At 41.2% G+C, this 23,407-nt stretch overlaps 2 protein-coding genes across 5 annotated transcripts; both read right to left on the reverse strand.

Annotated features, from left to right (window-relative positions):
• Positions 1-177: 177 nt before the first annotated feature.
• LOC310853331 (N-acyl-phosphatidylethanolamine-hydrolyzing phospholipase D-like) lies at positions 178-14,665 on the reverse strand. Of its 4 annotated transcripts, none has more exons than XR_014568775.1 (12): positions 14,537-14,663; positions 10,009-10,075; positions 9,230-9,337; positions 8,964-9,104; positions 8,308-8,441; positions 7,974-8,073; positions 7,578-7,681; positions 6,694-6,859; positions 5,221-5,369; positions 3,270-3,384; positions 433-1,351; positions 178-371 (listed from the first exon to the last, which is right to left on the reverse strand). XR_014568775.1 is itself a non-coding variant. In XM_083757636.1 (11 exons), the coding sequence occupies exons 1-11, from the start codon at positions 14,626-14,628 to the stop codon at positions 1,220-1,222; spliced, it is 1,308 nt and encodes a 435-aa protein (XP_083613762.1). In that variant the 5' UTR covers positions 14,629-14,663; the 3' UTR covers positions 178-1,219. The 4 variants fall into 4 exon arrangements, 1 of the variants encoding a protein (XP_083613762.1); XR_014568776.1 differs by lacking the exon at positions 14,537-14,663 and adding an exon at positions 13,873-14,477; XR_014568774.1 differs by lacking the exon at positions 3,270-3,384 and having other exon boundaries at positions 14,537-14,665.
• A 487-nt stretch (positions 14,666-15,152) lies between these two features.
• Positions 15,153-20,758, reverse strand: yeats4 (YEATS domain containing 4). The gene is made up of 7 exons (XM_083757510.1): positions 20,547-20,758; positions 20,172-20,291; positions 19,381-19,447; positions 17,615-17,709; positions 17,380-17,469; positions 15,863-15,950; positions 15,153-15,773 (listed from the first exon to the last, which is right to left on the reverse strand). Exons 1-7 carry the CDS (start codon positions 20,595-20,597, stop codon positions 15,604-15,606), a joined length of 681 nt encoding a protein of 226 aa, XP_083613636.1. The 5' UTR covers positions 20,598-20,758; the 3' UTR covers positions 15,153-15,603.
• Between the last annotated feature and the right edge of the window lie 2,649 nt (positions 20,759-23,407).

Genomic DNA, 23,407 nt, shown 5'->3' on the forward strand with positions numbered 1-23,407 from the left:
GCGGCTGACGGTGCCAACTGTAATGGCGATTAGCTGGTAACAGACGGACGGACGGACACACACACAGACGGACGGAGTGCAAAACATACTCTCCCCATGCCTGGTGGAGAAATAAAATCCATGACATTTCCGATTCATGACTTTTATTACAACTAATACATCAATCGTTTAGACAGTGGTTAGCTATGATTGGTCTGTTGTTGTTCTAAAGGGTTGGAATGTTCAATATCGTCCTTGTTGCCAGATTGAAACTTCGTAAAACTCTTAATCCATTAAAAACTAAACATTTTGAAAACGTGGGTTCACATCAGTGAGGAGGACCCGAGCAGGTCACACAGGTTCACCAGACAATGGCCTTTCTGCACAGCAGGCTAAAGACTGATTTAGCTGTGTGCGGGTGTCGTGTACACATCGTTTCTGTCAGGCAGAAACCTCTTATCTCATTAATTTTAACTTCCCCCCCCCCCCGTAAACGAACGGCCTACTTGACCATACTACAGCGTCACTCAAAAGTAGCAGATCTACAAGTTCGAAACGCAAAGCTTGAGCTTGTCAATCGCCTTCTTTTGCCGTTTTTGAAATTGAATCGAAATTGAATTGTGCCCCTATGTTTTACACAGTAAAACATAAACACACACACAATGTCAAATGTAGAGTAAGCGCTATATCCAACAGTTTTTGCATTTTTCAGAATGAAACACTGCAAGCAATGCAAGGAGCCATTGGTGAAACTCTCCATCTGTGAAATTCTCGCTCAGTCGTTGTCTACAAATTCTTCGGTTGGCTCACAAATTGCTTTTGAAAGCACATTTAACTCAAGTCAAGTAGCTGATATTCGAATGCAGCATTTGATTCTATATTTGCTACTAATTAAGTATAACCCCCCCCCCCCCCCTCCCCCATAAAAAAGGTATTTGGCCACTTTAATACTTTTCATACTGCATGAAAAGTGACAAAGTTGATAAAACACAACATTTGGACAAAAGGTGTATAGTAAACTCAGTATCCTAGATAACATACTATACATCCGTCCTACCCTGTCTCCCTCTCAGCTTTCTAAATTGTCTTTCTGGTCAGGAAGTCGAAGGATGAAACGTGACCATTTATGATGATGAAACATTCATAGTTGGAGTCCGTGGGCATGCGACACGGTGATGTCATCAGCAGAGGGGAGATCTGATGTCATCTGCAAAGAGATGTCCCCCTTCACACGGCGTCATCAATGGACGACGTCCTTCTGCGGCGACGTCAGCAGGCGTGTCTCCCCGTGGGTCAAAGTGAAGAAGATGTCAGGAGGTAAATTCTTCTTCTCCAACGCCTCTTTGAGACGGAGAGGAGGATCCAGGTAGGGCTGACGTGGAGAGAGAGAGAGAGATATGGGTGGAGGGAGGATAGAGGCATAGACAGAGGGACATGTGAGGAAGTAGGGGGGGGGGGAGAGAGAGAGAGAGATATGGGTGGAGGGAGGATAGAGGCATAGACAGAGGGACATGTGAGGAAGTAGGGGGGGGGGGAGAGAGAGAGAGAGATATGGGTGGAGGGAGGATAGAGGCATAGACAGAGGGACATGTGAGGAAGTAGGGGGGGGAGAGAGAGAGAGAGAGAGAGAGAGAGAGAGAAAGAAAGGGGTAGATGGAGAGAGAAATTGTGGCGAGAGAGAGAAAGAGTCAAAGGCATACAGTGTATGTATTTGGTTATGTATTATTGTATCATAATGTCACATACACACACACAAAGCTAGGGTTGTCACAATTATTTCATAATCGTCTAATCACTATTATTATTTGAGGTAATCATAATTGTCATAATTGTGTCCATTAGGGGTGGAAAATAAAATAAATTCTGATGCTGCATTCACATGGGATCAGGCAGACGGCAAACCGGAAGTCAATTTAGTGGAGGGGAGCAGGGCGGTGAACGGAACAGGACGGAACGGCAGCCAGAACCAGCGACGCGGCAGACGGCGTCAATGTTAAAATATTTAACCCATTCTGACCTGAGATCAGATTCATACAAGGTTTCCGCCGGACACACACTGGTCCTGATGAACCCATTCTGACCTGAGATCAGATTCTAAAAATGTCAGTCGCTCTTCAATTTTTCAAAAATAGCAGACCTACAAGCTCGTATCGCGCCACTCGGTGGCGCGATATGAGCTTGTAGATCTGCTATTTTTAAATAGCTAAAGCATAACATGATGCTGACACCAAAATGGGTGCCCGGTCAGAATGGGTTAATCTTTTTACCGTTCCGTGCTGTCCAGCAGGTGGTGCCGTTTTCCGTCTACCGTTTGCCTGACCCCATGTGAATGCAGCATTAAATGTGATGTCAATGTATTATTTTATTATTTAAAAAAGAAAATCTATATTTGATATTTTACAAAACAAGTACTTTTTTTTAAATTAAAAAGCACGTTTATCTTCCTGTGAGTTTTCTGCAGTTGTTGATGTCAAATATAACCTTCCAGTTGACAGTGACTTCCATTTGTTTTTTATTAGCAATACAAGATAATGGAAGTAAATGAATGTGCTTTCATTATGGAACATTAAAAAGCACTTTGTTTATTAGTCACATAGTGAGGGGGAAATAAATCATGTATTGGCATCGGTAATCGCCCAATTAATCAGAATTAATCGAATTGTAATCGACTTGAAACCTACTTCCTAGAGATTTCCGCCCCCCACTATCCATGTTGAAAAATTGATTACCGTATATCTTTTTTTGAAAAGAGCTGAAATTACAGATCTACAAGCTTACAGATCAGCTATTTCCGCTATTTAAAAAAAGGTTTTATTAAAAATGCCAGTAATGTCTTGGTATATTTGAGTTATTTGACATCTTCCCTGTGCACTTCTTTTATTACCAAGTGTAAAAGGCCAACGGAATTGTCATTTAAATTCATAATGTTCCAATGCCAAAAACACAATTAAATCGTTAATCGCAATTAATTTGTGTGACAATTAATGGTCAACTGACTCAACTTAACCCATTCTGAACGGGCACCCATTTTGGTGTCGGCATCATGTTATGCTTTAGCTATTTAAAAATAGCAGATCTACAAGCTCATATCGCGCCACCGAGTGGCGCGATACGAGCTTGTAGGTCTGCTATTTTTGAAAAATCGAAGAGCGACTGACATTTCTAGAATCTGATCTCAGGTCAGAATGGGTTAATCAGACCAGTGTGTGTCCAGTGGAAACCTCGTATGAATCTGATCTCAGGTCAGAATGGGTTAAATGTGTAATGGCGACAGCCCTACACACAGCTACCTCATATGCAAGGGCGAAGGTTCCCCAGTGAATGGCCACGGAGTGTTTAGCCTGAACGTCTATGTGGATCTGAACGGCTTCTTCTGGATCCACATGCTGTCCACGCATTACATCCCTGCAGGGGGCGCGCACGCACACGCATACGCACACGCACATGCACACACACACGCACACACACACACACACACACACACACACACACACACACACAAAATTAGTAGAGTAGAGCAGTGGTTCCCAAACTTTTTCATGTCAAGGACCCCCAAATTGACACTAATTAGCCCGTAGACCTCCTTTAGAAAAGACATGCCAGGGACCCCCGATACGAGAAGATTTTCACGGCTCTAGCAGTGATTCTCAACCCGTTTAATTTCAAGGACCCCCCAGTTTGACATGCATTAGTCTACGGGCCTCCATTTAATGGCATTTCTATCTCTGGGACCCCCAATTTATATTGTAAAATCAATGTTAATTTAACTCTGAGTGTACAAATGGAACTTGGATGGATTTTGTTTTTAGAATGAGCCTCAGTCCTAAATGGGTTAAGGTGAAACAAGCTGAGAACATACGTATATACTGTAGGGCAGGGGTCGGCAACCCAAGATGTTGAAAGAGCCATTTTCGACCAAAAATAAATTCAAAATCTATCTGGAGCCGCAAAGAAAATTACGCATTATAATGCAGCTTGCCAAGCTTTATTATCTCCCGGGTTGCAACGAAACTAGCAGAATTTAGCATGCTTTCCCTGGAAATGTCTTTCAACGTTACTTATTTTGTTGTTTGATAGCTTCTCACTGCAGATTAAACATACAGGCAGTCAATCTGCATTGGCTGTGAAGGCAAAAGCCTCTGTCCACGAACTGTTAAATCCTCAGTTTTTCGTCGGCTATCTTTATTTCTCTCCCTGTAGAAGCCATAGCGTAGCAGGCAGCAGCCTCACACACCCACCGGTTTGTTTATAATAGACACCTGGCTGGCACGGCACTGAGTGTGTCGCATGCTATGACGCAAATTTTAGTTTAGTTAAGTTTTCTAATTTTGTAAAAAATGTGTAGAATAAATATTAAAGGTATATTCAGTGATTTCACTTAATTCAAATATCACTTATTTTTTTGTTTTGTTGTGATAATCCTCCCTACTATAGAGTGTGCTGGCCATATAAGGAGTTCCTCCCTGTCCCCAGTTAACCCCTGGGGGTCAAAAAACCTTAGGTTTCGTTTTTGACTCTCTATCCTGATTGGACGAAAGGCTGGGTCCCACAGCCAAAAACGAAACCTAAGGTTTTTTGAGTGAAATCACTGAATATACCTTTAAGAATGCTTGTCACGTTTGGCCTCCTACAGAAACCATAAATGAAAAATAATTTATTGCTACTTTTAATGCTACAGGGAGCCACTAGGGGTGTGCTCTAGAGCCGCCTGTTGCAGACACCTGCTGTAGGGTATATATGGATGTGTGTGTGAGAGACCTGGGCAGGTAGGCTCCTATAGGGTATATATGGATGTGTGTGTGAGACCTGGGCAGGTAGGCTCCTGTAGGGTATATATGGATGTGTGTGTGAGACCTGGGCAGGTAGGCTCCTATAGGGTATATAATGGATGTGTGTGTGAGACCTGGGCAGGTAGGCTCCTATAGGGTATACATGGATGTGTGTGTGAGACCTGGGCAGGTAGGCTCCTATAGGGTATATATGGATGTGTGTGTGAGACCTGGGCAGGTAGGCTCCTATAGGGTATATATGGATGTGTGTGTGAGACCTGGGCAGGTAGGCTCCTATGGGGTATATATGGATGTGTGTGTGGGACCTGGGCAGGTAGGCTCCTGTAGGGTATATATGGATGTGTGTGTGAGACCTGGGCAGGTAGGCTCCTATGGGGTATATATGGATGTGTGTGTGAGAGACCTGGGCAGGTAGGCTCCTATAGGGTATATATGGATGTGTGTGTGAGACCTGGGCAGGTAGGCTCCTATAGGGATGGCAGCGAGGTTGAATGGTCCAAAGCGCCGTCCGATCTCCAGGAAGGAGGAACAGTATCCAGTATCACCAGCGAAGAAGAACCGGTGAACTGGACCCAACACTGACCAGCTCCCCCACAGAGACTGAGCACACAAAATGTACAGCAATGTTACAGCAAAAAATAATATTGGCCAATTCATCGATATTTGTCTTACATTTTTTAACCCATTCTGACCTGAGATCAGATTCATACGAGGTTTCCGCCGGACACACACTGGTCTGATGAACCCATTCTGACCTGAGATCAGATTCTAAAAATGTCAGTCGCTCTTCGATTTTTCAAAAATAGCAGACCTACAAGCTCGTATCGCGCCACTCGGTGGCGCGATATGAGCTTGTAGATCTGCTATTTTTAAATAGCTAAAGCATAACATGATGCCAACACCAAAATGGGTGCCCGGTCAGAATGGGTTAAATAATAATAATAAAAAAATGAAACAAAGGGCAACAATTGACCGATATCGATGAATCTGTAATAATTTATCGATACAGGTTGAAATTCTTATTTATTTACCATGTAGTTTAGAATACTGATCACAGCTTTCTATGTTGAGCAAGTGAACCTGGATATATAAAAACATGTCTAAATTAATTGGTTAAAATTACTCACAAGATTAAATCTCACCAAGGTTTTGTCAACAGACCTGAAATTATTGGATAAAGGGCTAATCATTTGAGAATGAAAGTGATCTGCGGCAGTTTTTTGAAGGGACAGAGTTAAATTGTAGAAATCAATTTGGCATCCAGTCTTTAACATGTATCTGCCAGTTAACTAAACTGGAAAGTTTGTAATTATATCCTGGGCTTCACCACAGGATACTGTAATTGTACAGTATATGGTCTGCATGACAATATACAAATGTATAAAAAATAATGGTGAACCAGAAACCAGTGAGTACCACTGTAAAGCAGTCCCAGATATGCCAATCCATCACTGTAATCCATTGATGGATTTGTAACATTTTTAAATGTAAAAGAAATAAATAAAATAAATCACACCCAGTATAATTTCTATTCCACAGAACAAAATGCAGCGCAGCTAGTCAAGAGAAAAAGATAAAGAAACCCCATTTTTAGTTTCCATTGGGATTCTCTTTGTGGTGGAAAAGCTAGCCTCGATACCCAGGCTTTCATTTCGTCTGCGCGAAAGATGAAAGCCTGGAAAAAGCCGTGGGCTGAACCAGTCTAAAAGTGGGAGTCAACCCTTCCGGGTGGGCGTCGCTCTAAATGATGTGACGTAGCGCTGCACTAGGGGGGAGAGGAGGGGCCGGGGGTGACGGACAGATCGATGAGATCCAATCAGGGTGCGCGCTTTTCTGAGGCGCGACCCTCCCATCTAGGCCAGAAATGTCTCTGCTTAGGTCAGGCTATGGAAAAGCTAACTTTAATGAAAATAATAATGGCCACCTTATTGTCGTCCAGCGCATTGCGTTTGCTCCAGTGCTGAGCAGGGGTGCAGACAAACGTGATGTCGTCATGCTCCGGCACACAGTTCTCCTCCCACCAGTCAAGTTCCATAACATTCTCACAGCCCGCCTTCGCCAACCAATCCATCAAACCCATGGGTACAAACCTAACACACACACACACACACACACACACACACACACACACACACACACACACACACACACACACACACACACACACACACACACACTTCAATTACTATACATTTGAACCCCAACCCTAAAGCCTGAGTTTTATATATATATATATATATATATATATAAATATATATATATATATATATATATATATATATATATATATAGTTATGCTTGTATCGGCTATTTTCGCATTACAACCATAGGCGGAGCTTGAACTTGACGCCTGGGGGTGTGACTGCTTGGCCAACGACACCCGCGATTTTTTAGACCTTTATTTTATTATTTTAGCGTTTTTACAATGCCCTAACCCCTAAAAATGAGTTATTTAGGTAGTACAGCAGCTCACACACATACACACATGCACTACAGCCGTACAGCGAGTCATCATATCATGATAAGAGAGATGATTACAAACTACAGTCAGAAGCCAGAAGTTAAGTTTAAAAAATAAATAAAAATAAACGTTTTTATTTTTATTTTTTGCCAACCCCCTCAAGCTCCGCCCATGATTACAACCCAAATCTCTAAACCTAATCTCTAAATATCTATCCGAACCCTAACCGTAATACTTTTCCTAATTTTGTAGGCCTAACTAAAACTAAAACAAGAGGTGGGGGCCACTAGACGCATGATTCTAAAAAGTATACATCCACTCTCGCCCCTCGCTCCATGCCTCCGTACCAGCGCAGATCACCTCCAAAGCGAGAGTTCAGACTAGCCACCGTTCCTGTGTCCAGGTGGTCATAGTGAGAGTGACTGATCACAACCGCATCTATCCTGGGGAGCTATGGGAGACAGGACAACAGAGGACAGATGAAAGAGGAGTGAAAGAAGAGTGAAGGTCATCTGGAGCATGTCACAGCAGGCAAACAATTGGTTAGGGTCGAGGGTATTTGGTGTAGAAGGACTGTCTTTGCTGTAGTTACGATGAAACAAATTGATTTGATGCCGCGTAGGGCTTGGGCTAAAGAATTACAGACAGACTAGATCGAACACCACAGGCCAGGGCCATGCAGGGCTGGCCTTGGGCTGGAGTTTTAGGCCCATGCAGGGCTCTAGCATGGTCCCGCTACCAACCTGTTGGACGGTACAGGGTGGTCCGCGGTATCGTTTGGGGCCCAGGAACTGTAGCGGTGAGGCCCTCTGGCTGAAGATGGGGTCAGTTAGAATATTCAACCTATGGACATAATGTGTTGTGATTTATATGCTAGACAGTAACGGACAATGGTTGTGGTGCTAGTTTTGACCCCCCCAACCTCCCCGGAATACGGACAGTAGGCTTCATGTGGTTGAAGGGGAAATGTCGATACATTTCTATCTATGATGACTATCGTTGTATACAGTGCTAACGTTGGAAAAGTACTTTCACAATGACTACCACTGTTGGATAAATACATGGGGGCCAACCAACCCGTCCAGTTCCACCAGGACACAGGCGTGTCCTAACCACGTGACCCGGAGACCTGGAGCAGAGTGCTTACTGCTGCTCCGGTCTGGACTCTGGACAAAATATGGAACCATCACTGGCAGCTCAGAGTCCAGAACCTGGAGAAAGCGGGAGAGAGAGAGAGAGAGATCTTTACTAGTAGGTTATGTTGTTTGTTAGTTGGTTGGTTAGTTATCTCTGTACCAGTAGATGTCTCACTGCTGTTATATTTATCTCTGTACTGGTTTGTTTCTGATGTTAGTTCAGTCAGGACAACTCATGATGAATGGATAAAATATTTTTATTGAATGTAAAATGAGCAATATATCATTGTTTGGATCTGCTTTTAGGTACGCTGATGAAGCGCATCTCCCAACGATAGGGACTCAGAATCCCCTGTACATAAACGGCAGATCCTTAAGGACAGGTGGTAGCTGAGGTGGTGGAGGGCGAGCAGCATTTTTTTAGCAACAAGATAGCAGTGGTGAGAGCAGCCAAAGCAAGCAGGGATGAGTAGTGCAAACTTCCAGCTTACATAAAGCGGTCCGCGAATCAAATGAGTGTGTGATTGGATGAGTTACCAAACGTGGAGCAGAGGCCCAATGAACGATCTATATATAAACAACTGCAGTTGCAGTTACCTCTGCACTAGTAGGTATGTTGCTGTTGTTCTTGTCCAGCAGCATGAAGCGGAACAGAGTGCTGTAGGAAGGAAACGTCCACGTGGGCCAGGGGTTGGACCAGCGGCCATGTTTGTCCCGACACGACCGCGTCACTTCCTCCTGCCAGCACGACATGGAAATAAATCAATAGATATTGACCAATATTGTATTCAATATGATTACGATGAGGAGGTATTGTGATGAGCGAGTGATAGGGAGGTAGGAGGAGGTGTTTATGTTTTAACCTCCATTCTGTAGTCCATTCTGTAACTCCTGGAGGGAGTGGAGAGAGTCGTATTTTCTTCAGCCTCTCCACCCTCTGCTCCACCGGACAAACTCTCACCGGCATTCACCTACAGAACACGCACGCACGTACGCACGCATGCACACACACACACACACACACACACACACACACACACACGAAAAACAAATCAGAACAGGAATGGAAAAATAATTACACTATTTATATAAACGTAATGTAATGTAATATAATATAAACATAGCTATTGACAAAATGCATATATATTTAGAAGACATGATCAACACAGAATAGCTCCTAAATGGGGGTGTCTGAGAATGTATGTCATTCTCTACCACACAATTTCTTTTCAGTAAAGAATGTTGTGCACCCAATGTTCAGTTGTTGGCTTTATCACTGCATCTTCAGTTGAATCCTCATCATTCACCCCCATTCATTCACCATTTTCCATTCACTGCTTTTAAATTTCCATTATGATAAGCATCAAGCTCGATAGGCTTCAAATAATTTGATTTACAGGAGTGGGGGGAGGCGGGACATCCACTTTATTTTCTAATCATATTTAGCTCACCTCACAGTGTGCAACGTATTGTGTTGTGAGCTTGTAGATCGGCAATTTTTTACATGCCCAAGCAGGGATGCCAGGTTGAAAATGGTTAAAAAAAAAACTTTCTTAGTACAGCACATCATATCTATTAGCAATACGATGGTACAATATAGTATTTATATTGTATTAATACATAATCATTCATTAAACATTACCTCCAACAACGGCTTCTCATGTGATCCTTTTCTGTCTGAGGACATGGCCTGCTCCATGAGTGCAGTGCTGCACACAAACACAGCATACTGTTAGGCATACAGTATCCATATCTTTAAATATTGGAATGCAGTCTGTACTGTCGCCCACAGACACAGTTTATTCAAAGCAGGGCTGGAAATGGACATTCTAACTCAGAGACCTGTTAAACCTGTTATTACATTTACTACTACTGCTACTACTGCACTAAAACTACCACTACTACTATTATTACTAACAGTAACCGGCCGCAACTACTATTACTACCACCACTACCACTAAAACTATATAACCGCATATCAAGCTTGTACCACCAACAACACACAAGGCTGTTGTCAAGTGGGAAGCCTGCCTGTCTGCCCTCACCAGGGTTGTTCAGCAGTAGTCTGCCTGTCTGCCCTCACCAGGGTTGTTCAGCAGTAGTCTGCCTGTCTGCCCTCACCAGGGTTGTTCAGCAGTAGTCTGCCTGTCTGCCCTCACCAGGGCTGTTCAGCCGTAGTCAGAGGAGCCGAGGGAGTGCGTTTCATAGGGAGACTATATTTGTGGAGGTCTGCGGTGAGGACATCAATGGACTCTGCCATTGTACTCCACACTACATCAGGTTCTGTGAGCAGAGCATTGTACCCACCAAACCAAAACGGTACTGCTGCTGCTTTTTCCAACAACAGGCCCCGGATCAATGGGTCGTTGTGTTGATCAGGAAGAAGCTGGCTTTCACGGTATGGGACGCTAAAGGGGGGCAAGGCCGTCCAGAACGAGTCGAAAAAGGCCTGTGCGGCAGCCAAGGGGTGTTACAAGGACACACTGGAGGACAGGCGCCAGGCCGGCAGAGACAGCGAGGTGTACACGCACGCTCCTGGATGTACATGTCATGAACAGTAAACATTAGGGCAGCAATGCATGCAACATTTAAACAAACTAATCGATGCAATGGATTGTAATCGATAAGATAATCGATGGCTGCAAGCTAAATAAACTGGACGGGCCTCACAACTCTGAGGCCCTCTACACTACAGCAGTGGTTCCCAAACTTTTGAAATAAAGACATTGGAAGTACAAATAGCAGATCTACAAGCTGCTGTCTTCTTTGCCACAGTGGGGCAAGGGACACTAACAAACTTAACAAGGCGGTGAGGAAGGCTAGCTCTGTAGTTAAAACTGGACAGACACTGGTCAGGAACTCAGGATGTGGTTGCGGACGTGAGCAGGATGAGGACGCTATCCTAACGAACCCCTCCCCATCCCCAGCTAGTTGGAATGAGGAGCACATTCAGCCACAGACTCATCGTCTCCCGGTACAAGACGGAGCGACTTGGGTCAGTTCTTTGTGCCGGCAGCCACAACAAAGACCCCATATGTTCCGTTATTTTCTTGAATTAATAAATCCTGCTTGACTCTGGGCACTTTCACACAAAGACTACTACTGGAATGTAGACTACAGAACCATGTCAGTGTAACTGCTGTAAAATGTTTCATTAGATAGATTGTTGTTATATACAGATATCTGTCTCATATCCACTCTTACGCATACATTTTCATTTGACGTCTGCTCCTTTCAACGTTTATTATATTGACACTCTCATCTTCAGCACTCACTACATCGCTCTGAGGCGGATATCAACACAACCAGAGACCCCTGACCCCTGGGACCGGGGGCTGGAACAACTGCTTCCTCTGGCAGCTAGAGTTTTGACCCAACAATACTGTAAAATCCACAGGATTACCTGATGGGTATTTTTCCACCATATACTGGATAAGACTAAGGACTGTATAAATTAATAACTATAATAGGATCGATAGCTTGAGAGCTAGAGCTAGAGAGAGCTCCGGTACCATAAATACTCTTTACCAGAATAGAAGCACAACTTTACAGAAATGGTTATAAAAACCTTTTAGGCTATAATGAGTAAAAGTCAGAGTATAACAGAGTTAACCAAAATACCTTAGAATGAATTGACGGACACAAGTAAGAGAACTCAGACAAGCAGAACTTAGAGGGAGGTTCAATCAGATATATTCACCATTGTTTCGGGAGAGAAGACAGGCATGCAATCCGGACAGCGTTTCACAAAGATCTCTCACCATGTTCAAATCGAACATGGTTTTATAGCATACCATAATCAATACACCGGAAAATGTGTTGAACAACAAGGTCAAAAAACATATTTGTTTACAAAGGGACAGATGAAAACATATTATGGCATAAACATGGATGACATGAAATTAATTGGCTGTAGCACTGATTGTCGAGTGCTCATTGGACCAGCACATGAATGCCCATTGAGGCCTGGAGAGCGCTTAGGCAGGCGTTGCCAGGCTGTAGATAACGTCTTTTCCTGCACTGAGTTACTAGGCCAGGGTCAAACTAGACTGATAACACAGCAGATGCATGTTGAATTAAAACAGCGCCTACCGTATCCTAACTCAATGACTGAGAAGACACCGCATGGAGACATATTAAATGAGACAGATAATGCCAGGACGTCTATGAGTGCAGTTAGTATAATACAAGCCTGTAAAAACATGTTATGTTATGGCAATCGGAAAACAAAACAATTCATATCAAGACACTGGCTAGGGGAGAGGTGTTACTATTTTAAAGTCAGTGGGACAGAGTGACATCAAATGTCAGTCACAGGGCAATTCATAATCCATAGTTCGGCAAGACCATAGGGGACACTGAGTCATAGATCACATGAAAACCGTCATCCACCAAAATCACAGATCTACAAAAGAAAAATACCTATCATTACCTCTGAGTGTACATATGCTGTACGGCAGGGGACTTAAACAGGGGGTCCGGGTGCAGGACCCCTATGTGGTCCTCATAGTTAGTACAGGTCTGCCACATCTTTGCGTGATAGAAACTTGTATTGATGTTTTTTTTTTTTTTTTTTTTTTACATTAACCACAATTGAACCCTAGCATCCCTATTCTGAGGAGAACTTTACCCAAAAATAAAAGATCCGCAACACAGAGATCTAGAATCTAGATAATATTCTATTTTCAGTTTGGTGTGCACTGTACACTGTAGAGGGGCAAAGAGCAGAGCAAGTACAGAGTGAAAAGGAAGTAATTCAAAATCAGTAATTTCCACAACACAGTCAACCAATGTCAACCCAATAGATTTCAATACATGGGGGTCCCTGCTTCAACTCTCAGCTAATGGTCCTTCATCGTCCTTGTCTTGGCCTGGAAAAACCTTGACGACCCCTCCTGCTGTACAGTGTTATTTTATCCATGTGTGACTCTCTGGGAATGTGCAGACGTAATGTAACGACATTATGGACCCCTCTCTGCACACTCACATTACACCGCTAATTGTCTCAGTCCTACAAAGGCAGTCACCGTTCGCTGCATGCAGAACAGAACAGCAAAGTGTGGCACTTTGTGTGTACATTAAATCATATGATGAGGCTCTCTATAAGCTCAGTGAATGGACTTTACACGGCGCTCCGACAAAGTCATGCTGCAACAATGGAGCTTTTGTATGCTACAGCGCCAAAACAATGATCATTGCATGCAAACATGCTGATGGGGTCATAATATGAAAGACAAATTCACACCAAAGTCGGTCTCTCTCTCTCTCTCACTGAAACTGATTCATCACCATCACTAGATCGAGGAACATTTTCCAAACACCACATTTCCAGGACGTCAGATCATACACATACAGACCTGATTAATTATTATTTTATTGTCCATAAACTGACACGTGTTAGGCAGTATTTAGCTGGGTCCATAATTTCCCATCCAATGTTCCTGGTATATATGTTTATAAATGAATGCATGTTATGTCTATAATCTCTATGTTATATTCCACCTACCTGAAATATGTTGAATACCAGCGAAACAAACAGTCGGTATGTTGTCACTGGCCATACGTTGATTCTGGGTGTATCTGTAGTTAGGTCATTTGAGCTCTATGGATAGTTTACATTCGTTTTGTAATATCATTTCAGATGATATATTTTTGGACACTATACACCCCACTGAGCCCACTCACTACAAACTGTCGGTAAACGGTGACAGCAGCTTGTATGGGCGTTACATTGCAATTCGTGACCTAAGTAATTGTGTAACCCCAGAGGTCGCTGCTTTAATGTGTTGCTAATGGCAGTGATATTGGATGTGTTAAGTTTGGTAAGCAGGTCACCAATTCCTATGTAACGTCAGACTATAGATCTGACGTCAGGGCAAAAACACTCCTGATATCATTACGCCACTCAGCTAGTTAAAAATAAGCTGTCAGCCGGTCTTCTACTTGTATTTGCCCTTGTAATAATAATAATAATAAAATAAATATGGGCCATATCAATATCTTTGAAGTGTAATTCTGGTATTTTTCGGGCAAATGTGGGGAAGAATTTAAATTTTATGTATTTATTTATTTTTAAGAATACAATTAAGTTTGCTCTCCTTTCTCTCTAAAAAAAAAGGTATAGACCTTCCCTACAAAAGCCAACAACTCTGGTTGGACATGCTGCTTACCTGGAACTCTTGTACTTGTTGCGTGCGCTGACACTTCCTAATAAGCATGCCTTGTTCAGACGCAGAGCGACAAGAACACTGACGACCGACATAACAATAACACCATTGCAGGCCTGCCAACATTGCACTGTAAGAAACCAGGACATTTGGGGGGGTAGGGGGAATAAGCAGGGGGGTCTGGTGTCTCGGTCCTGATCGATCCCCCAAAACTTTTTAAAAGAGTAGGAACTTCAACTTCCTACATCCCATAGCCAGAGGAAAGATCGTGCTGTGAATGGCTAAATTGGTTGCCATGGAGAAAGCGATAGAAATACATTCAGGACTGACATTAATGACAATAATCACATGTATAACATATTGAATATACTTTCATTCACTGTTAATTAACTGTGAGCTCAGTTAAACGGAAGCTAGCATTTTAGAGGACTTGTTGACATTTAATTTAAATAGATGCTAGGTTTGACGTCTTCCTCTTATAGGCTATATAGTTATTTTAGAAATGCAATTGCAATTATTAATACCACACATTTAAATGTTAAAGCCAATGTTTGGCATATAATGGTAAAGACTTAATGTTTGTGTTTTTAGTGAAGTTTCACTCCGGCTCATAACAGGAAATGGTCAGTTGGTGTCTTTATGTATAAAACATTCTAAATGATTGACAGTAGCTACAGATGCACAAGGCTGCCTGAATAAAGGCAAAACAAAAAACATCAGCATATAAAAATAAAACAATAGTAAAATAAAAATTAAATCATATAGTATCTCTACTATACACCGATGTTGGGCAGAAACCTTGTATCTTCATATTTCTTTAATTTCTTTCCATAAATGTACTCTATTTTTTTTTTTTAAGTGAAAAAGGTGTGTGTGGGTTTTCTAAATATTGAACCAATTAACAAGAGCTTGTAACTAAACATTAACTACATTGGATCACAGGTTATTTTTATTCAGTTTCCTGAAAAGTAATGGTTTTGGACATACAAGGTTTCTTTCCACCCAATAGCGACGAGATATTTCTTTCTCTCATTATGTGTGTGTAAAAACCCCAGTGTGCTGTGTGTGTGTCAGGTGTCCTTGTGATCTCCGTCCTCCTCCAATCTTCTGATCTCAGTCTTCAGGTGGTTAATGTTCTCTCTGCTTGCCTTCAGTCTGTCTTTCAACTCTGTGATCTCCTGGCTTGTTCTCTTCTTTGCCGTCTCCAACTTCTCCCTGGTTCTCTGCTCCAACTCTGCAACTGCACACAGATGCACGCACACACAGACACAATCCGTTTCTAGACTCCTGTGTGTGTGTGTGTGTGTGTGTGTGTGTGTGTGTACATACATTCGGTCTCATGTTTGTAAGCTCCCAGGGTCAGTTGTCTGGAGGTGGTCAGTAGTTGTTGCATCATGGCCGTTGGATCCTGAAAGATCTGAGATGAAAGAGGAAAAAAATGGCAATCAGCCGTCTATCTCCCTCTCTCCTTCCATCTGTCCATCCCTCAGTCTCTCTCTTTCTCATCTAATATATATATATATATATATATATATACGGTATATATATATACGGTATATTTATATATATATATATATATACACTTCTCTCTCTCTCTTATTATTATAAGACACCAAAAACATAATTGCATTTCACTTCTCAAAAACTGAAAGTAACACAATATGATAACACAATTTACACTAAGAAATCATTGAAATACAATAAACGCAATTCATTCACAATTTACGCAAAGACCAGAAACAATTATTTGTAACAAATGATTCACAATGTACACAAAGACCTGAAAATGAAGTCACAATAATTACGTAACAAACGTAAATATTCTATGTGTGCATGTTAATGTCCTTTAAGGTCGCATTCACACCTCTAATTCGGTAGACTCGATGCGAATGGGCGGAGAAGTCATACTTGCATATTTAATTTGCTGCGTTTGCCTTCACACTGCGTCATCCACAGCATTTGGAAATGCAGCAGGGAACTTTATCAATGTGTTCGATTCATAAACTACACAGTGAAATCTATGGTGTTAAAATTATACTTTGAGTAATAGTTATAGGATGTAAAATTATTCTCTCTCACTATCTGACTGTGTGTGTGTGTGTGTGTGTGTGCGCGCGCGCTTGGGCGCTCGCAGTCTTGGGCACATGGAGGCACAGCACAGTGAGCGCAAACAGCAACGCAAAATGAATTATCCTCATTCGACCAAATCTATCCATGGTATTATGGTAACATGACATCTTTGCTCTGCGTCAAATATGCCCTCTCCGTCTCTAACTGTGTCTACTCCTCATGCTCCTCACGTTTAATTTCCCTTATTTGATGCGATTACATTCACACCTGCAGTGAATCGAAGTCAGGTGCGCTTGGAAGTTGGAAGCGAAGCGAAACCCCAGTTTTTTGGCGGGGTAGAATGCGGTTCTTTGATGTGCATCAGACTTCAAATGAGGCCAAAACGAAGCGCACTTTCCGATAATGTGCAGCAGGACTTGTTTTAATCGCGGTAAAGCTTTCTGGTGTGAATGCGACCTACAGTAAGACTCAATTCAGCAGTTAAGTGTAGATCCATGTGCTTACTGCTTGAATCACACCTGTGAAGTACACAGGGTAAATGTACTAATAGTTTTAATTTAATTAATAAAACATTTTAAAGGTTTCACTTTTTATTTTAATTGGAGAAAAAATGGGATTGATCATTAATTGATTACTACTTTAAATTACATATTAACAATTTCTTTATAAAAATAATAATAAATTAACTCTGCAATTAATGGTTGCATCCCATGTCGACAAAGTATACAGGGTTTATTAAATAAGAAGTGCCACTTCAGAGAGTTTCAACATCTCACCATCTCATCATAGAACTCAGACACTACAGTCTTCTTAGGCATGGCACTGGAGTCCGACTGGAACAGCTTCAACAGGTGGTACAGAGTCACCTGACACACAGTCACACACACACACGTCAAAATATAGATAATGTGTTTCCATGCATGTGTGCATTAAGTGTGTGTAAATGAATGTGTCCTCATGTATATTAGTGAGTTTGCATGCGTGTCTGTGTGAGATAGTAGTGGTTCTCACAGGTCTCTCGTTGGGGTCGATGAAGAAAATCTTAACGACGATCTCAAACTCTCCCCAGCCAGTCTCCGTTATCTCATATGGAGGCTTGGTTACCACTGCAACACGCGCACACACACACACACACACACATTATCACAATCACTTCCAAAAATATTAGCTTTGCAGAACTAGGACTTGTAAATGGCATATTATTTGCTGAATTCATAAAGTCAAAATGTCAAGGTAATCAGAGATAACTTTACATAAATGGAAGCTTGACTGCGCCTGGTTAACACCATTCCACAGAGCCTCATGTCAGAAGCAATCATCTTGCTGTAATTTCATTTGACTTTAAAATCAGGAAACTTTAGCATTAATGTGAGCCTCGGTTCCAAAATTATATATCTTTCACTTGTGAAAAGCATGAATAATTCAACCACATAAAATAAATAAAAAGGTAATTATAAAACTAAAAAGGTAATATACTGAGACACCCTTTAACTTCACACACACAGCATGCTGGCCCAGACGCACTATTGAGACACCCCAGGGACCCTGTCAAGGAACCAAGAGGATCCCTGGACCTCACTTTGAGGTTCAGGGATGGGAAGGAAAAGGTTATGGGTTATCAAAATCGGTATCGGGAAGGAAAAAAGGGTATCTGTGTACATTTCTATTGAAAATGCCTTGTTAATTACTGCTACATCACCATTTTGTAAGCCCGATATGTCTGAACGCCTGAATGCGTCACATTGTAACTTGTAGATCTGCTATCAAAATAGAATTCATGAAAAATGTGGAATGTTTTTTGTAGGGGGTAGTTGTGGATCTACTCTGCAGACATACTATGTTTGAGAACCACTGGTTAAAACTTTAACCCATTCTGACCCGAGATCAGATTCATACGAGGTTTCCACTGGACACACACTGGTCTGATGAACCCATTCTGACCTGAGATCAGATTCTAAAAATGTCAGTCGCTCTTCGATTTTTCAAAAATAGCAGACTTACAAGCTCGTATCGCGCCACTCGGTGGCGCGATATGAGCTTGTAGATCTGCTATTTTTCAATAGCTAAAGCATAAAATGATGCTGACACCAAAATGGGTGCCCGGTCAGAATGGGTTAAACAACATTAGGAAGGAATAAATAAAAACAACTACTATTGAAACAAGCCCCCCCCCCCCCCCCCCAAAAAAAAACCCTGCAACCACCAAAATGTACAAGCCACTTTACAGAAAAAGTAGCTTATAATAAGCAGAGTTGGCAACACTGCATTTGGGCTTTCACAATTATTACATAATTGCAATTATTTTAGATAAATCACAATTATTTTTGCATAATTGTCAGAATTCATCTGTGTGAATTCATCTGCTCGTAGATGGGGTGTGCTTTAGCCGTTATTTGGAAAACTAGATTTGTTTTAATAATGGGATGAATCTAGAGTTGCAATTATACCCTCCTCCATTGACAGCCCATTGATCCAAATCAAATTTCCGATCTGCTTGTATTAAACAACGTTAAACTCACCAACATTGCAGCTGTAGGGAAAGCTTGAATTATCCTCTTTCAAACTTGTTTGCTTCATAAAAATCCTGTTATGAGCTAGTCTGTCAAGAAATTCTGTTTCTAAGAGTTGGAGTTTGGAAACGCTCGTCGAAGTCACTGAACCGTACCATCCGTTTCGAATTAGCACATAATGCAGGAGGCAACACTAGTGTTGCATCTGTTAAAATAATAATAATTATAAAATAATAATAATGCAAATAGCAGCTAGGGTGTGCTGACCTCTCAGTGGATTCCCGTAGCTCTCATGCAGTTTGAACTGGATCTTCTTCACATAAGCAGACATGTCCTGGAACATGAAGTCACACCAAACACAATAAATTGTATTTTAACCTGACCTGAGATCAGATTCTAAAAATGTCTATTACATCCTGACAGTTTCATTATTAACCCATTCTGACCTGAGATCAGATTCTAAAAGTGTCTTCGATTTTTCAAAAATAGCAGACCTACAAGCTCGTATCGCGCCACTCGGTGGCGCGATATGAGCTTGTAGATCTGCTATTTTTCAATAGCTAAAGCATAACATGATGCCAACACCAAAATGGGTGCCCGGTCAGAATGGGTTAAATACAAGTTAGTAGAAGTATAATATTTCTAACAACAAAGTATGTCGCTGTTGTCGGGCAGAAAACTCTTATCTCCATATTTTAATACTTTGATTTCTTTCATATGGCAAATGGTGCATTTATATAGCGCCTTGGGCGCTTTACATAGATTGTGCATTACATGATTCACCCATTCATACACCGTTGGCGGCGAAAACCATGCAAGGCACCAGCCAGCACATCAGGAGCAATTTGGGGTTCAGTGTCTTGCTCAAGAACACTTCGACACTAACTCTGGGGGAGCCCGGGTTCAAACTGGCAACCTAGTGTTTACCATCCGGACACTCTACCCCTGTAACAGTTTTGTAAATGGTTTACACCAGACAGAGACGATGATATGTTTCTTTCTGTGTTTTCACGTAAACCTACCACTGGTGTATGAATGATGAAGTAAAAATCAAGTACCTCGTTCCTGTATGGTTTGACATAAACAGACCACTGGTGTGTGTGACCATCCTCTTCTCTCTTCTTCCCAAAGTAACGAGCAACGTTGCCAAACACTATTGGCTTTACAATCGTTATCCCCTTCAACAAACAGAATAAATTATATGAACAATGAGAATGACATAAATATGAGTCCATTGAATGATTGATTGATTAATGTATTAACATTATGCAGAATGGATACATTTCAAACGAAAGCACAACTAAATACAACAAAGACAAACTGATAAAACATATACAGTAACATAACCACCAGATATCTATATTCATGCAGAATGACATAACAAAACGCAAAAGATGCTGTTATATTAACTATAAAATATAACAAGACTCTACCTTAACTCGACCCCCGGAATCTGGACCAAATTCAGCCATCTTTTTAAACATAGTACGTTTACTAAATATTGCAGTTACTCCAGTTGTTTACTCTCCAACCTACACTTGGCAACACTGTTATTGTATGTGTGAAGGTTTAAGGAATGTGCCATTGAAGCATCAACGTTCACATGTTTATCATCTCAGAACCTTCAAACATCCAGCCAAACAAGCACCGGAAATACATATTGTGCAACGTCTTCATTCGTCCGACGGGAAGAGAGGTGCCAAGACAAAGGTTCCGGCCGGGCAGACACAACTTGCCCGTTGTGCACTGGCCTACATGGAACGATGCAAGTTGGAAATGCATGCCCCACCCCCACCCAGTTAGTCAAATGAGAGGCACGCATGGTGCCCCTGGGAGCCCTATTTACAATACATATGAAATATGTAGGTTAACACTCAAATATGTGGGCCCCTCCTATCATAATTAAATTGGCCTAGGAGCCTTCTTGAGTCTTAATCTGTCCCTGGAAGCACTCTACCACAACAACTCACTAGTGGAAAAAAACAGGCGAATTGTAGTGAATAGTGATATAGCCTACACTAGTCTAGAGTAGTTTGGCTAACAGCCATACCAGACTATGCATGGACGTCCTCAATGGTAGCCTACTCTAGGGCCTATAGGCTGTGGCAGAATACCGGACTACTCGCCTCGGCGAGTGGACTTCACCTTTGGCGAGTGGCCTTCCCCTTTGATCGAGAAGTCTTCACTTTCCACACAAAGGCGTTAAAAGCAAAACTTCAGACGTCTCAAAACAAACTGATCTAGAGGAACAAGAAACAATTGAACGTACTTCTCCATTGTAGGAACTAGTGAGACTGTGAGAGGAATCAGTTATATAAGTAGGTTTTGATTAATTGGAAATGGTGGGCCCTATTGTAAACAAGTGTAGTGCTTTATGGTGTCGTTCACTCACAGTTAACAGTTTTTGTATTGAGTTGTACTTGAAAAGTAGGCTATAGGCCTACTGTCATATAGCCTACTGTACTGTTAATAAATCAATCAATCAAGTAAGTTGTTGGAAAAGGTAAAACATTGAGATTTTACATTGTCTCCATCTTTTAGAAAAAGCAGCAGGCAAATGTACCATTATATTATTACGTACATTCACTCAGAAGTTGTTGGTTTGCTGTACAATCCGCCATAAAATCTGAAAGAACCTCACACTTAGGAGTTAGGACTCACCTAACCCATTATGCTAGGGTGACTCAGGTTAGAGGACAGAGTACAGCAACTTGCAAAATGGTTGTAGGTCTACTCTATTATAGTAAAGTCTAAGCATCTCCCCCTCCCCAACGTTTTATTGCTACTAGTGTTGATGTCTTATAAGCTATTATCTCTTTAAATGCCTTGATAAATTGAATACACTGGGCCACAATGGAAATAAGCCCTTAGGGCTTTTTGTGTTAATAAAGTACTCAATAAAACAATAAAATCTAAATACATATACAGTATTTGCCCTAATGTAAAGAGGAAGATTACTGAGCTACAACAGAAAAGTGTTTGTAAAGTTTAAAAACAAAACAATCCCTCCAGTCTTTGAATATATGTATCATGCAGATGACAGCATCATAGGTCAGCACAACAATTCACAAACAGATGCAATTCATTTGTTTAATGAGTCAACATTCACAAAACATAAAAATGATAATCACTGTCAAGTCATACTCTTAGCAGCTATTTGAGTGATTATTGTCTAAATAAGACAAAGACATTACACATAATACATTTTCATATAGAAAACGAATTTAAAGGTTAAAAAATAGTTAATTCTTTAAATGGTTCTATACAAACATTGTGATGTTCATGTAAATTGAACATTTGTAATGATTCAATATGCTATAAATTACTATATTATAATTTAGAAGTATTACTTGTATACAGTAAATCTAATTCAATGCACAGTGAAGTGGTACTGTACAAGGCAAGGTCTAAACATTGACACAAGGTGGCAGCAGTATCCAGGATTTACCTACTCCCTATTGAAAACACAAAGGTAATCATCCACTGAGCTGTGTATTACTTCACGATAAATAACTATTAAACTAACTAAATCAAGATTATCGTATGGCGTCCATTCAGACTCCTTGTCAAAATAGTCAAGTCAAGAGGATTTTCACCAAGATGAAAATACATTGGTTATGAAAAAGGCACTTAACCCATTAAAACTGGGAAAGCATCCATCACTTTTTGCGTTTGCTATCCAAAAATAGCAGATATACAAGCTCACAGCTCATCACTTTGTGCCACACGGCAAGCTTGTATATCTGCTATTTTTGTACATTTTCACTTTCAGTGATTCAATGTCGCACATGAAGTCACATCTTCTTTATTGTGCATCAGAGATTAGTTTCAGACTCAGTCAAGAATCATTTCAGCTTCCTGTGTTTTTGAATTGACAGGAAGCACACTCTAGTAACCTGAGTTACAGTATAGAGACCCTTCACCACTAAAACATTCTGCCCACAAAGTAGGCAGAGCTCCATAGTTTAATTATAAAAAGTCAAATTATATTGCTTAACTTAAAAAAAAAATTGTATAGTATTATGATTGTTACCCACCCTGGGATTGTTTAGAAAATATAAATTATATTTGCATACATTCTTAAAAGGTTTGATTTGTAGTTGATTTTGAAGGCTGATTCTGAAGGCTGCATTACTAATACCAATATAGTGGATCATATCAATCCAGTGCATAGATCTTTACACTGGCTCCCTGTATGTCAAATAATTAAAAAAGACTACAATGGCCGGTCGATTAAAAAAAAACTACAGTCGAACCATTTGTTGTTTATAATGAGTGTGGGTTGTAAAGTGGG

This window comes from Protomyctophum parallelum (assembly GCF_964188405.1).
Source record: "Protomyctophum parallelum genome assembly, chromosome: 22".
In the NCBI taxonomy this organism is placed as follows: domain Eukaryota; kingdom Metazoa; phylum Chordata; class Actinopteri; order Myctophiformes; family Myctophidae; genus Protomyctophum; species Protomyctophum parallelum.

Coding starts and splice junctions, on each gene's coding strand:
- yeats4 (XM_083757510.1), bottom strand. CDS start 20,597: ATGTTTAAAAAGATGGCTGAATTTGGTCCAGATTCCGGGGGTCGAGTT. Junction 20,292..20,546: donor ATTCCGGGGGTCGAGTTAAG/GTAGAGTCTTGT, acceptor TGTTTGTTGAAG/GGGATAACGATTGTAAAGCC. Junction 15,774..15,862: donor TTACAAACATGAGACCGAAT/GTATGTACACAC, acceptor ATCTGTGTGCAG/TTGCAGAGTTGGAGCAGAGA.
- LOC310853331 (XM_083757636.1), bottom strand. CDS start 14,628: ATGTCGGTCGTCAGTGTTCTTGTCGCTCTGCGTCTGAACAAGGCATGC. Junction 9,105..9,229: donor GAATGGACTACAGAATGGAG/GTTAAAACATAA, acceptor TCGTGCTGGCAG/GAGGAAGTGACGCGGTCGTG. Junction 1,352..3,269: donor CCTTCGCCCTTGCATATGAG/GTAGCTGTGTGT, acceptor TCTCCACGTCAG/CCCTACCTGGATCCTCCTCT.